This window comes from Alligator mississippiensis, chromosome 14 (assembly GCF_030867095.1).
Source record: "Alligator mississippiensis isolate rAllMis1 chromosome 14, rAllMis1, whole genome shotgun sequence".
Taxonomy (NCBI): Eukaryota; Metazoa; Chordata; order Crocodylia; family Alligatoridae; genus Alligator; species Alligator mississippiensis.
This window is the reverse complement of record NC_081837.1, coordinates 3,626,816-3,642,744: the sequence shown is the minus strand read 5'-3', so window position 1 is coordinate 3,642,744 and position 15,929 is coordinate 3,626,816. Positions and strand designations below refer to the sequence as shown.

General features: G+C 43.0%; 2 protein-coding genes across 2 annotated transcripts in view; one reads left to right on the top strand and one right to left on the bottom strand.

Annotated features, from left to right (window-relative positions):
* The window catches only part of TUBD1 (tubulin delta 1), a 32,774-nt gene extending 24,207 nt beyond the window's left edge, over nucleotides 1-8,567 (top strand). Inside the window, exon 11 of the transcript XR_001373503.3 lies at nucleotides 4,604-8,567. The gene's annotated coding sequence lies outside the window, so the exon portion shown is untranslated. The remainder of the gene's footprint in view (nucleotides 1-4,603) is intronic.
* The window catches only part of VMP1 (vacuole membrane protein 1), a 76,002-nt gene continuing 60,484 nt past the window's right edge, over nucleotides 412-15,929 (bottom strand). Inside the window, exons 12-13 of the mRNA XM_006265637.4 lie at nucleotides 4,703-4,805; nucleotides 412-3,460 (exon numbers count right to left, since the gene is read on the bottom strand). Of these exons, the coding sequence (XP_006265699.2) occupies nucleotides 3,317-3,460; nucleotides 4,703-4,805 (247 nt within the window). The 3' untranslated portion in view covers nucleotides 412-3,316. The remainder of the gene's footprint in view (nucleotides 3,461-4,702; nucleotides 4,806-15,929) is intronic.

Sequence of the window (15,929 nt, the reverse complement as noted above, 5' to 3'; positions counted from 1 at the left end):
CAAGAAGCGTAGACTCGGTATCTATTTCAAATGGTGTGACGTATACCAACTTTCATTACTGTAAGAGTTCAGACTGCATTTCTCTACCCTCATCAACACATTTAAATGCAACCAAATCACTGGTAAATTGGTAGTCCAATACAGAACAAGCATCCATGTCATTTGAAACCCATTAAAACAATAGGAATCTTTTGCTTTTTAAAACTATCAAACCACATGTTTTTGAATGTAGAGGTTAAGGCTTTGGAATTTCCTTTGAATTTGTCAAACGCAATTGTGGATCCCTCTTCTAGAACTGTTTATTAGTGAGCATCTGTGTCATGACGGCACATTTTACAGGGCAGTGTGAATAGGCCCAATATACAGCAATGGCACTTACTCAGCTGAAATGAAACAAAAGGAAACGCTGTGTCACCAAGATATATTTTTATTTGAGTAAACATTAAGCCATCCATTTGCAAGTCTCATTAGGTCTGCATAATCTTAATTTTTACCTTGCATTAAGTCTTATAAGACTGTCCTTCCACTGCCTGATGAGATAGAAGCAGGAACAGTGACCAATCCATTCTCTAAATGTCAGATAAAAAAAGAGGAACTTCGGAAAGCTTTCAAAACGATAGCACAGCTCTTTAGAATGGACACGTACCAACATGGCTGGCAGTTATTTATGTTCAGACATGGAGAAATTTGCATTTTGTTTGCCGGTTGCTTATTCTCCAGGCTCTGAAGACTACGGATGAAAGACCTTGCTAACCAGCCTGCCTGGGAAGTCATCAGAAGGAGGTCACACACTGCGAGACAAAGACCTTGCAACAGAGTCTTAATTATACAAGCCCTTCACCTCACTTGGGTTACATAAAGGGGCATCCAAGCAGGTGTTGATTACACTTCCTCACACCTCTGGGCCCTTTCTGCTGCCAGGGTGGTGTAGAGACTTTAGTGTAAATGGAACGAAAACTTCAGAGATGTTATATCTAGAAAAGCCAAAAGGTGCCTGCAAAACAGTGCGAAATGGCAAACCGTAGTTTCCTAAAACCTAACATATCTTGGGGAAAACTGCAATAAATGCTTCCAAACTGTAGAACATACATGCAATCAATCCAACTGCATGCGATCAATTTAATTGCAGGATTTTAAGTTTGGGCTGATTTAAACCCAGACTTGTGAAATATCAAGTGGTTCTGATTTTTTCTTGAATGCGGCTGCTTGAGTTTATCAACATTTCATTCAAAGGCCATAATGGGGCCAAAGGAGGAAAATTAAATCTCAGCTCTAGAAATTTTTTTTTTTAAATATGAAAATGGTTTCTCTTTCAAGACAGGGGCAAGATTTTTAAAGATGCAAAAAAGGCATTTAATCCTGTCCCCCTCACACCACCCCCCATGAAAGATGGGCATTTAAATGCCCCTGTTGCCTTTAAAAAGTCTGCCCCGTCCCTCCAATAGCGTAGATGATCTAGAAACAATGTTCTCATTAGAAGTTCTGGTTAGATGCGTATATAAAACTTTCCTCGCTCATTAACACTGTCAGTTTGTTTAAAGTTACATATGAGGTGTACAACAGCAAAACAGCATGCATCTCACACACACTTGGGACGCTTCTGAGGCCGAGTGCTGAATTTTAAGACAGGCTTACATGAGAAGTCAGATCCATCCTAACTTTCAAACACTGAGATGCCTGTTGATGTTCAATGAAAACAAGTTTGAGATGGATGAGCAAACGGTCAGATGAAAGATACCAAAATGTCAGACAGCCTACCGACTGTTGTTGCCATGACATCCAACAGTCAACATCAGTCTGATAAGCTATCCGACAGGATGGTACAGCCATGGAGATGTCACGACGGGAGGCAACACAAGTGGACATTCAGGCAGGACTGAACAAAATACACAGTTACTGCACCTTGCTCGAGAGCAGCCCTGCTCTATCGTAGAGAAGCATCTAACTGAAAAGGTGTTGAGCCAGTTCTATCCTAACTATGCTCCATGCACCACCATTAAAGAACATCTGATTAAAGGAAAGGACAATTATTTTTTTTAATTAGCTCATCCTTACTAGCTTAGCAGTTATTAGAGAAGCATTCTATATACAACAGCAGTAGAATAGCAACCTACTTACTAAAAGGGAACAAGCCTATCACTAATGTTGGGTCATTTCACATATATTAAAACCAGGCAACACACTGATCTGTAACAATATTTATAAGAAAACGAGCATCTGGATAATCTGAGTAGACTTTCATGTTCTTTAATGCAGTTGTTAATTACCATTACTGTTTTACACCAAATCCGTCTCAATTCTAAATATCCATGCTCCCCCATCTCTTTTTCTGCATCCCTGGTGCTGCTGCACTTTGTTGCCCTAAGCAAACCTCTGAAGAGTGATATGATAAAAATAAATGGAAGTTTAATTCAGGTGGCCAATTTAAATAAATCAAAGTGCAAGGTGCCAACTCCATGCTTTCTACCTCCTTCTCCTGAGCAAGAAGTTCTTGCGAGACAAATCAAGAACAACAGGCTTCTGCCCCATGTGCACAGGAAGGATTAGTAAAAGCATGCAATACAGAGGCTTAATAAAGAAAAACTCAAGATAAACAGAATATACAAAAGGTGTAGTGGAGAAGAAACAGCTGAAAAAGACTGACACGAGAAATTCTGGAATGATCAAAGATGACTTTATAAAGTTTTTATCTCGACTTCATTCTAAATATACAGAATAAAAAACGTTAGCGTCACCAGTTTGACTGCAACCATCTCTGCTCACACCCGTAGGAAGTTGGCCAGGCTGGCTTTCCCAACCGAGGCACGTGCAGTACAGGAGGACTTTTCTCAGCGTTCACATGGGATAATGTTCTCAGGAGGAACATGCAAGACTGCTATCCAATCTATCATCGTTTATATACATTTCAATGACTTGGAAATTAGGAAAAGTGGAAGAGCCATCCTTCAAAATAAAGACATTACTTTTAGGCCGGGTTGCGAGTTAGTCGGGCATCTGGAGTTGTGCTAAGTATCAAATCAATTTTGGAAGTAAATTGGAATGGACAGCATTTATGTTAAACATGAGTTTAACACACCACCCCTTCATGTACAATTCAGGCTGAGTTAACCTTACCTTAACATACATAAAGTTTGTGAGTGAAAGTTCTGCTCTAAAAGCCGAATTACTTTCGAAAGAAAAGAAAAACTTGTTACAGCTGAAAAACTGATGATTTTAAAAAGTTTTTTCCTGTTTTGAATAATGCCGATTTTAAATATATGGTAACACCTGTCACTTTCGTGTCCGAGAGAGACCATTTCGAGGGGGGTTCCCCAGCTCATTTGGTCTTTTCTTCGGAGTACATCTTCTGCTGCAGCCGCTTGGCATAGCTCTGGGCCATGGAGTTGATTATAGACAAGATGAAATAGCAAACCATGACAATGACAAGCTTTTCAAACATCCATGATAACCAGCTCTCCCCCTGCAGAAAAAAGACAAGACAGAAAAAGGAGAGAGGCAGATTAGCAGCTCGTACAAAGAAGGATTCTTCTCTCGGTAGCTGAAAGGAAGGATTCGAACCATTCCAGGATTCTGCAATTTTGTGAATGAAACCAGGAACCGAGCACAGTCTGATGGGATCCCTGCCACTTCCCTTGCAAAGCCAACTTTTTTTTTTTTAAAGACCAGGGAAGGGGCAGCCAAGTCACTACAGGGCAAAGCAGGAATCCTTGCTAATGACCACGAGTCAGCACTTTATTGGCCCTCGCCCTGCTTTTTGTTGGCGGCTTGCAAGATTCAGAGCGAGCGGAGCCTGATATCAGCCCTTGTTGTTCCCATGTGCTGAGAGAACAATAGGGTCACTAGTTTCCTACACTGCGCACAGCGTGCCAACTTCCAGCTCCTTTCCAGCCCTGGTGTCACTGCAAGTGAATGCGACTGTCACGCTTCTCTGAAGTGTTTTCCAGTCCTGGGCTCTTCCCCTAACGGTTGGCTTTGGTCAGAGGAGGGCAGCAGTGCACAACTATTACTGCAACGTACAGGACATGCTTCTGCCTATTGAGTTATTCCAGTCTGATCCTCCCTCCCTTATCCTGCTTTCTGGTAAGCATTAGGAAAGCCAACGTTTATAGGAACACAGGGCTCGGGTTGAAGATAGTCAAGTCTACAGTAGATTAATAATTTGCAATTAACCTCTTGGTTTTCAGAAAAAGAGAGTAGATTTTCCTCCATCTTTTGTATCCCCAGCTTTAAAGATTATTTCTATGAAAGGACCCCACCACTTCATCACCTTCTGCTTACTGTCTTTTCATTAAGAGATTTTTTTTTTTTTTTTAAGTAGCCAGTAAGGAACTGGGACATTCACATCCTACAGGCTTTAGTCATAATCAGTGAGGAAGGGGCTTCTTTTTTCATGTACACTCAATTCTTCCCCACCTCAAGCACTTATTGCAGCACTACGCAGACTGAGAGGCAAGAGAAACTAGCCGCTTGGCTTAGGTGCCTTTAGCCCGCTCCCCAAACAGCTCAAATCCCTAACCTGGCTGCAGTTCAAATAGTTGCCCCCCAAAATTCCTAGCTGGTTTTTCAGGTGAGATTTAAACCTTTTTTCCTTTGCCATTTGCAGGTTTCTGAAAACTGGAACTGGAAGTCTGCCTAGCAAAGCCGGGGAGTAAAGTCATGGGACAGCCAAGAAGTGGCGAAGGGGGACGGGCGGCGTTCTTACCTGTGGCACTCCACTGTCAGGTCTGTGGTGGAGTTTTATCCGCTGAGCTTCCAAGTATTCTTGGAACGGCTTCCGAAGAGAAGGACCTATACTTGGGACAGCACTGAAGCAAATTCATCCCAGAAAACAAGACAAATTGTGGGGAGAGACAAAACAAGAAAATCATTTTAGGGTTTTTTTTAAACTTACCACCTGGACTCAAACAGAACAAAGTTCAGATTCAAGCCACGGCTCAGGATAGCCATGTTATATAAAGCACTCGCTTGGTTCATCTGAAGGGGACGAATGGGTCCCCGGGCCCTCAAAAATTAAATAAATAAATAAATAAAGGAGGTAAAAAAGAAAAAAAAAAAAAAAAAAGTATTTCACAGCAGACTACGGATGCCAAGCTCAGAGGTAAGATGGAGAGAGGCTCTGAGCTCCAGTATTTCCTTTTGAGTCAGGGAGAAGCCCAGCTGGGGCTGTGCACTGAAGCAGTGCTGAGAATAAAATGAATGACTTCTCAGAAGTCCCACATTTATCACCAGCAGTTCCTGTAAGAACTGGTTTGAACCGATTAATAAGGAAATGACTTGTGCTTGTGTCATCCCTCAGTTAAAAAAGAAACTGCCCGCCCTATGACTTGCCCCTATCTTCTCAAAGAAGGCGGCCCCTTTCTCAAACTTCAGTCCTTATTAGGACAATCTGTGCGTCATCCTTATCCAAAAAGAATGCATTAGCAAATTCTAAAGGCACCTCCCACTAGTCAGTGATTAACAAAGGAACAAAGAAGGAACTATGAACCTTGTTCTGAATCACTCCATGGTTTATGGCAGATGACTTTGCACAGAAAATACAGTACATTTCTAAACACCTTGTTCTCAGATGAACGTTATAATGAGCACTGATAAGTTTATGTACTCAGGACCTTCTATAAACCACTGAAGCACTGATGAGAGACAGGTTCAGCAATGTGGCTGCTAAATGCCATTCAGCAGATGCCAGAGCAGTTTAAAAAATTGTGACTCAGAAAAGAAATATCAAATCAAATCAGCATCAGTTTTTATACCCATTATCTAACAATCGTGTGCCACATTAGTCAACAGGAACAGAACCTGTATCCTGCCGCCTCCACCCCCTCCTTCCCACTGGGGCCTGTTTAGTCCTGGATGTGTGGGTCCTGGTGTTTTAGAAATACCCTCAAGAGATGCTCACAGCGTCCTCCCCCCATACAAGAAGCAACCAGAGTTAATCCAAAGGAAGCCCAAGCACAACGCCAGGATCCTGTGGCTGAGCCTGCATCTACACATGACCTCGCTGGGAGAACCAGTGGGAATTTCTTGCACAAAGTTTCTCCAGTGCCAACAGTCTGAATGCTTGAAAAGGGACAAACTGCTTCCCAGATAGCCGGGTCTTCATCAGCTCCAGCTAAACAAATGCTACAAATTTGGAATTTCTGATCCTTCCTCCATTACTAGGAGGGAGAGTTTTATACAAGGTGCTTCGATCCACCAAAAGCAGAGGTATTAAAAGGGATCGCTCCCCTCTACCTTGCTTCTGGGAGCTCTGGCTAAGGATGGCTGCATCTCCTCTCAAACTGCATCACCACTCAGCTCCTTCTCAGAAGACACGAGGAGGACAGCAGCTTTCTGATACTGCAAGTATTTGTAAATCCAGAGATCTCTCTAGCTCCTGATCTGCCTTGCTAATTCTACGTGGTCCAGTAGCCTGGGGCAAGGAGTTTTTTGAACACCAAGTTTAAAGGAAAAACAATGCTTGCATCAGTCACTTGCTCTCAACCTGCTACAAAGCGATTTTGTGCTTGGACTGGTCTATTTTCCAAGCACTTTTGCAAGGGTAATGCACACCCATGTCTGCATTTCATATAACAGAGTACCAGTTTGTACCAGCAATTTCCAGTTCTTCAAAACACTGTAAGGCCCTGATACCTCCTCGCTGGTAGAAAATCTCCCAAATGACTCGCCGGTCACGAGTCAGTTTGAAAATTCTGAGGTTTCTTTTTTCTTTTCTTTTTTTAAGTGACGCATGCAAGACAAAGGAAGAAAAGGCTCCTGAAAGGTGTTATTTTACTTTTAAAACTTTCCATGACTTTTATATTAGAACTGTTCAAACAACGAGAATTGAATGAGTAATCAAAAAGCCGTCGATAAAGAAAACCAACTAATTCAAACCCTCAAATTCTAAAAAAACCCCAAAATACCCAAGAGCAACAAGCTTAAACTAAGCTCCCAAGTTTTAGAGTAATGATTGCTCATCATGCATCCAAAACATGTTTTAAAGTAATTGTTTAGCTGGAAATACTACACACATTTTTTAAAAACAAACAATATGAACTTCATTGTATAACAAAGAAACTAAATTAGCCCTTTGGGGCATGAAGGCAAACCTGAATTATTGCACACTTCACTGTATCTTGCTTATTTAATATTATACGTAGCCTGCTAAAGAAATCTACACTGTCTCACTGGAGAGAAGTTTAGAAAGTAGCCAACATGTACATGCATCCACAGTACCCGAAATGCAATTCTCTAACCTCTACCACAATGGTTAGGTCGGATTATCTCTGCAGCCTTTCAGTAAAACTTAGCTATTTAAGCAGTCATCCTACTGACATTTTCCCACATCGGGTTTTGAAGTAGCAGCAACATTTAACCGTATGTACAGAACCCAGTTACAGGCTGAGAGTTTATTTTCAAAGCTGGAAATTGAGTAATTGTACTTTGTTACAGACTGTCGGGATGCCATCCCAGGAGGCCTAGAAAAACCTCGTTGACCCACTAGCTCAGTCACTGGTGACTGGACACCCGTGGCTTACCCGGGTAAGCGACAACTCAACGCTGCTTAGCAGAGGGTAAGCCTTCCAAAAAAGAGGGATGCCTCTTCAAAAAATAAAATTAAAAAAAAATGACTGTAGTAGGATTTTAGATGAAACCTGCATATTGCACTGTACATGCCCTGCACCACCGAACATAACCGCAGCTTTGAAAAGAAGTGATTTCAAGCTTCCCTGAGCTGCCTGGATTCTCTTAACTGCTGCTGTTCTGAGAGCAAAGCCAGTGGTCTTTTTCCATGAGCAAGGCTGGTGATAATAAACCAGAGTAAGAAATAAAAAGGGCCTCAAAGTACAAAACTTTGAGCAACGTACGGATTGTGCAGATGCACGAGTCAAAAAGCTTATGCATCAGGCAAAGATTTTGCAACACGTGTTGCAATAAATCGATGTACTTCAATTTTTGTACAAAATAAAAAAAGTTTGTTCACTACGATGTTGGGAAATTTCATAAGCAGCTCAAGTGCCAAAACAGGAGGGTGAACTGTACTCCATCACACATTCCCACTGTTGTACTTGTTCACTAATTTGCAGACTTCAATTGATTTGCATCAATAGGGATGCAGTGCGAGTCAGCAAGGTGCTGCTGTATCATATTCTCTTTCCCCAAAAAGCATTTTATGAAAAGTGGTGTATGAGCAATTCCATCCAGGGCTCCGGCAGACAGAGGCTGTCTGACTTTTATAAGCAGAATAGAATCAAAATGTCTTCTAAAGCTTAGTGTGTATATATATATATATTTTTCCCCCCTCCAACTCAGTTTCTGAACCTATAAAAATATGAACCGTTTGTAGAACCTGAAGCTGCATGGGATATTTTACTTGTTACACACCACCTCTGTTAAAAATGGAGATGATGTTTTACACCACATAAAAAAAAAATACACTGCATTGTGTTGGAAGCTAAAATGAATCTGATACATACATGGATTAATTTACAACATTTGGTGCAAGGAATATATTTTTCTTTTTTTCAAATAAAAAGCCTATTTAAATATAATCCACTAAAGCAATTCAAATAAAACTGATGAGTTCTCTGGTTTTGTAAGTTACTTTGTTGGGAAGGGCAGTGTATAAATCTAATACAGTATATTTTTGTTGTCACAATTTTAAATTATTACTTAAAAAAAGCTTTAAACTGTATACATTTTTCTCCTACTGTAAAATGCAATTTTAAATGTCCCATTTTCTATCATTCACTAATGAAACAGAAATGCTGTTTTTCCAAACATGGAATTGAACATCACAAATCCTGGAAGCTTCATAGTACACTTTGAATGATCCTGCATTAAAAAGCTTAAGCTTTGTTTCAAGTGGCATCAGCTATCTAGAGGGTGGCTGTATCATCTGAATGCAGTTAAAACTTCTCTTCAAAGAACTGTGAAAATGTGGTTATTTGAGACTGACAATTGCAAGCACATTTCTGCTTGTTATCCCTGCATTTAATTGACTGATTTTAATTTGCACTGTGTAGTAATCAAACACCCATTTGTCAAGGTCAGTGCACTCTACAGCTTTCCAGATCTTCCTTTCTTGCTTTTAGAAGAGTGACTGTCTCTCAAACTTCGCACCTCACTTGCAGGAGGACAATACAAAATGGCAGCAAAACATTTGCCAGAATCTCTCTGACCTGAAGGTGGATTTTCTGCAAACAATCAAATTGTGTCCAAAGCAGCAGCAAAGCAATACAAAAGATGTGGAAAATCTGAAGAACAAAACAGTTTATCCTACCAACACGTAAGGGACAAAACACACAATCCTGCACACCTCATAAGTGGCCAGCAACTCTGCTTCCAGCAGCATTAAAAATCAGGTTTTTATAACAATATATTTACTGTATTTTTTTTTTTAATTTGGCTTTTTTTAATTCAGCTGTTTTTCTCAATGATACCTCTCGCTGCGTGGGTAGCTGTTATCTTTGCATTTACTGAAATTTCACAAATACTTAAATAAGAAAAAAGTCTGGACACTGAGAAACTTTGATAAAGTGTATGTTCTAGATTGCCAACGTCGTCCAACAATTCACGGAAAAGGCCACTGGATCCTGAATTTAGAAGCTACAGTTCTGATCTTGAAACACTTCTGTATATACATATATTTACTTAAGAAGCCTCCGTATAATGATGTACGTTGGAAAGTGCCATGTTTAGCCCAGACCACCTGGACATTAAGGCTTGGAACAGTAAAACAAAAACAGAACAAAAAAACAACCACGTTTTAACAAAACTCAAGCACCTGGGCACATTACCCAGCTGCACACAAAGCATCAAATCCCCATTTATGTCGACGGGACGTGAGCCTGCACTGAAGTGCAGTGATGATTCAGGGCCCTGGTGATCGTGTCCAGTTCACATCCTGTCAAAGGAATAAGCTGAATAATCAGAACCAAACCGGAGGCTGGGATCGGTAAGCAGTGCCAAGTGTGAAAACAGGGAAGCCAGTTTTATGATGGAAAGAGTCCAAAGGGGGCAAAATAGTTTTAGCCAGATTACAAGCTATAGGCCGGGCTCCCAAATCCAGACAAACCAAACCTTGATTTGAAAAGGTGATGCAAGATTGAGTCAGTCGCGCTTTGTGAACAATTTCTGCTACGCCCTTTCCATTAAGCTGCACGGAGGCTGTTTGCTGCAGCCACAAGGAGTGGCCTTGTGTGGACGGTACGGCTCCTGGAGATGCAGGCACAGTCCTTGTTCAAGGGAAGAACCTTTTTAAGAATTAACACTTCCCTGGGGGGGAAAAAAAATAAAAGAGGACCTACACTTCATTTTGCTCAACAGCCCAAAGGCCAGATGGAGCACAGCTAGAGTTAAATATGCTCTTAGGTAACCCGGGAACCAGAACCTTCAAGACTGCGGTTCCAGCTTTAGCAGTGGATAGCTGGCAGACAAGAGAGGCCAGGCCTTCCCTTGCATCAAGCCAGCAAGCTTCCCCAGCGTTGGGCTGAGCTCCCCTCCTCCCCAAACCACCTCAACCTGTCCTGTCTACACAGCCACACACCGCCTTTGGGGGTGATAAACTGTAAAAGGCCAGATTAGTGCCTGAAGAGTCCGATTCTGAGTCACAACGTGTTTGAGCCAGGTGCTCTGGCCCTACCCTCGTAGGCTGCCTTCAACTCTGAAAACACCACAAAGAAACTTCCTTGGGATTTCATCTGTAGGTTATCTTTTTTCTCCTAGGAGGCTAAAAGGAAAAAATTCCCCTTTCCTCTTTTATTCGCATGGGCCATGACCACGTGTCATGTTTCTCACTGCCCGGGCAAGGAAGCTTAGTCTGTGGCTGGATTTGACAGGAGCAGAAAACTCAGGAGCAAAGTTGTGATAGGCAGTACTGCAAGGGAGGGAACCTGCTGCTCTGGGCTTTCCTCGTCTGCTACCCGTACATCTCGGGAACAGCGGTGCCACACTTTGACCAAACTAAGCAGCTGGGCCAGGAACCAGTGCAATGGTGTCCAGCTGCTACACAACTGTGAAGGGCTTGGGAAAGCTTTGTGGTACACCCCGCAGAGCTAGCTCCTCTTCCACCCAGACTCGAGGTGCTCACTTTTCTCTCTAGGCTCTGCGCACTGGACACGGGCATCGGGGAAGCTTTCCACTCCACACCGCTATGCAAAAGCCAACCAAGCATTCACTAAGACTGAGACATTTAAACGTCGTCTTGCCCCTTTCCCCCCAAAAACCTCGGGCGTTCTGCTTTTCCATGGTCTACCTCTCTCCATTTTTTGTGGCTAGATTATACCCTCCCCTAAAAACCAAGTCCAGTGGAAATATTCTGATGCCACTTGACCGGTTAATAAGCCTGATTAATTTGCACAATTCCTTCACTATTTAACTGGAACACCTTTTCCTTCTGGCATGTTACATGAACCTTCAAATGGTTAATTCTTTTCCAGACAGTGATCTAAACAGGCTTAACGGTTAGTATTTTAATGAGCTGTCATTTCCTGTGCTGATAAAGATTCTCACAGTATTTAAACCATCCATTTCCCTGAGGCTCAACCAATACCAGGACACCATTCAATGGTGAGTCAGAATGGACCTCAGACTCCATGCTTGAGTCAACGGTGATAGATTATCCTGCACCAAATCCAGACCCACTCCCAAGGTGCCTAAGGCTCAAAGAGCATTCACAGCAAACCCAACTTTTAATAGCAGAGAGGAATGGCCGCTGCCTTCAGTCTCCATCAGAGCCACCGCGGGCTGAGCAGGTTTGGGGAAATTCACGCAGACACCGGCAGTGTTTGCCATTCTCTCATTGCAGAAGGAAAGGGCATAGTCAATTAAACAAACCGGCTGTGTAACGACCAGGATCCATGAGAGGGTAGTTTGGGGTTAAGCAGCTGCTTTGCAAATCCGTTTGATTTTGTGCAATGTCACTGAGGACTAATCCTCCAGTAAAAGACCTCCTAGTTGTGACCACGGAGTTTTAAAAAAATCACTTCGTATGTTTGATCCATGTTTTTTCTGGGACATGCTTAAAGACACCAGTGACCCAAGCCACATTTTTCCTCGAGACATTTTGGTTTTTGTTGCATCACTCAGAACGCAAGCAAACCCGCGCTGTGTCTTTAAAGAGCAACCAGGACAACTTTAAACATTCAATGGCTAGTTGAGGGTTAAATCCCACAAGGCTTTTCCAAAAGAAACCATTCTCCTTCTGTTGTGATCCACGTAAAGGTTTTAGCACCAGAACCTCTCGAGTTTCATCCCCATCTGTGCCCCTTTCAAGCTAGTAAAACCCTTTTTGTGCCAGACTTGCCTTATTGTGCACACGGCTGTATTATAAAGGCACAATCCCACAGGTTTCCGATATACTTGGGGGAGGGGAGCCATTGATTTCACCGTACCGAGAAAGGTCAGGTGTTTTGCTGGAAGCTTCCAAAAGCATTTCTACCTTGGGAGACTCGCACCTCAAATGATCTCCGTTCTCAGCCACCGCAGATTATTGCCAGAGGAATGTTAATAAAGCAGCAGCCTTAGTCTGAACACGGAGTGGACGCACCTCTCCAAACAGACCTGAAGATGCTAGTTCAACAAGATCAGGTCACAGGAGGAGGCCTTTCTACAGCCAGTCAGTCTGAGCTACTTCGGTTACATAAAGATCCAAGGTGAAGGATACGCAGGTGCGAGCCTGCTCCTCCCACAGCGTTCGGCTTCTCTAGTCAGAACCTGATGTCCCCGAGCTGCTAAAGAGCCTGCCCTGGCGTGGCAGGGCCCAGGCTCCCCTCCCACACCTGGAGAGGCCACACTGCAGGCCGCCTGCCATTGGCATCTTGTGGCCAATGCCACGTTTTGAGCTCTACGTTTTCAGCTCGGGTGTTTGATGGCTGAGGTTTCCAGACATTACGGGACGGGGCAATTTCAGACCTCACCTTTTCTCCCATCCCTCCTTCGAGAAGGAAGCTCCGTGCCCTTTGCAAGTCAAGTCAAGGCCCATTATGATTAATTTGCTTTTAGTCAATGGCTCATCTCGCACGCTGTAACGTGACAAACAGCAACCAAGTATTAGATCATAGAGCTGGGGACTCAAGTCTGAATTACCCGTGGTTTGTTTCCTTTGATCTTGTTACTTATTACTGCAAGCCAGTCAGATTCAAACTGGTCCGGATGACTTTCAAGCACTAGCAGAAGAACTGGCCCAGGTGAAATGCCAAACCAAGAAACTGCTCAGAAGTATCTGATGCTTCGGGGCAGGTGGTCAGAGGCATGTCTGCGCAATCAGACTTCAGCGTGTTACGACAGGACGTTTCCTGTCTCGTGGGCGCAGCATGGCCTGGATGGTTCCAGCCTTGCTCTGCTCAGGACTGCTGCCCTCGGCATGCCGCCTGCCTCCCAGCCACCGAGCACATTTCACTTGGTCCACTCCTGCAAATCATGCGCGATGATTTGCTCAGCCACTACTTTTGGAAGGGGAATGAGCCCATCAGATGGTGCCAGGGGTATTTCTTCTGTCAGTCTCCTAAGAGATCATCTGAACGTGCACTGGGGAGAGAACTTGAGCACTTTCACTATGAGAAAACCCCTCTCTTCCCTCGCTGATTAGGACTGCAGAGACAGCTGACCTGAGCTGAAGCTTCTCTGATACGGTCAGTGCCGGTCACGTGCATCAAAGCCTTCCTCCTGGAGGATGCTGAAAAGTTTAACAAGCTGTTCCAGTATTAATCATTCCACTTGCCACCGAGGTGCAGCCATCTCTGGGGCCACACTCAGCAACTGCTTAGCAAGTGCTTACCCCCACACAACGCTGCAGGAATTTCGGATCTCCAGCCCTTTCCCCCTGCTCTGCTAACAAAGGATGGAAACCCAATTACAGTATGTTCAAATATAGGGGGGGGGGAAGAACTTTTCTTTCTGATAAACCATTTGGCAAGAGGACAGCGTGCCGGCGTTCTATGTATGGTTTGCTTTGAATAATATTTCTTTAGTAGTTTTCTGGGAATTCTCATTCCCCATTTGAAATCACCACTTCAAAGCCAAATATGATCATGTTTTGAAGCAATAAGCTTAGTGACTTTATAAACATTCCTGCACCACTAGGTAAAAAAATTAAAAAGGAAAGATTAAAAACAAGCCCAAAGAAAACCCACAACACACATGCTAATTAAACCATTTTAAAATGGGCTAATTCTGACCTCAAACCAGTAGAGAAGTATGGAACATGGCTGCTTAGTAAGCTAACCTCATCTTTAAAGTCACAAAACACAAAAGCTCATAAATCACCATTCTCCCTTGGCAGCCTCCTCCATTCCTTCCTCTGAAACTCTAAGACCCAAGCAGAAAACACTTCCTATCTAACCGTCCTTGCAAGACATCGATGTTGTCACCTCCAAACTATCAGCCGATCGAACTGGTGGCCCTCCACCTGTCTTCTTCCCAATAGCAGCTCAAAGCTCACTCCGAACATGGATGCACGAAGCGAGATGCTGGCCCCCATCTCCTGGCACCCCACAAGGCACCGAACTATGCTGCCCCAACCTAAACCAGATGTTGCCAGTATGAGCCTCCTTGCATTTCCAATACCCGGGTCTCTTCCAGCTTCTCGCATCTCGCTGTATCGTCTTCCTCGAATGACACCTTCCTGCAACCTGACCTCTCTGTGGGTCTGGCACGTTCCCTCGTGCTGTTGTAACTACCCTTCTCCAGTTCCGTCTGCCTCTGACATTCACACTTTATTTCAATATTTGGCTGAACATATTCTTTCGAGCCTCTGAATTTCCCTCTGTTTTGGTTTTTTGTAATTATACCCAACTGTAACATGCTTGGGAAGACTCCTGGTGAGACAGATCTTCGACAAAATACAACTGCAAAGTCAAGTCACTCCACAATATTAACAGGCTGGAAGCTCAGGGTGCCATGAACAGAGTCTTGTCTGGAACTCTTTGCAGCTGCCACAACTTCACTTTTCATTTTTTAAATTAAGACTTGTGCATTTGTGAAGGAGAATACCATCTAGGGGAGAAAACCAGAAAAGTTTCAGGGACCTCAGTAATTCCCCCCTTCTGCCTCAGTACAATCTTTTGTCTAGAGTTTTGTGAGCCAGCACATCCCTTCTCCTTTGAAGAAAAGGCTTTCTGCTTAGCAACTTTTTCTTTCGTAAAAGACAGCAGAATGAATTTTATTAAAATGATTAACATTACTGACCGCTAAATGCATCCTGGTTTTTGTATTTAATTATGAGTAAGACCTTCTAATGCAAACTGTTGCTTAACGTGTTTTATACACTGAATCCGGGGGGGGAGAGAGAGAGAGAGAGAGAGAGAAAATCGGTGAGGTAATGCTAGCAGACACTGCTTGAGAAAAAAAGAAAACGAGTCAAGGATACCGGGACATTCCAAAAATCTTACTGTCTCCCGAGAACATTTCTGAACTCTGACATCAACCATCTAATAAAAATCCAAATCCAGCAGAGGTCTTGTGAATATGTTTTAAGTAACTTGATGCAAGACTATCTCCAAGACAGATGAAGTAGGAAAAAACTACCAGCTTTGGCCTAAGAATTGAAATAAAAGACAGCTTTGAAAACATACCTTAGTCAGCAGTAGCGTTGATCAAAAATGAAAAGCAAATTTGGGAGTGGCTGACATCAACAGCTAATTAGCTATTTTTGACCAGTTGCACCTCTCTCTCTCTCTTTTTTTAAGAGCATTACCAACAAAACATTCATTTTGGAGTTTGTTACAATCCAGACTCCTAATCAGCAGCTCAGGAAGTAATAAAATCAAATCTGTTCCATCAGTGAAATGCCCAAGAATGTTGCTTCCGACACTCCTACTTCTCCGTGTAACGTTACTACCTCGAGTTTACATATTTCTCCAGCAATTATTTCCAGACATTCCTCTCCCGAAGACTATTCCTGAGACCATTTTATTTTTAAAATACCAAGAATGCAGGACAGGCAAAAA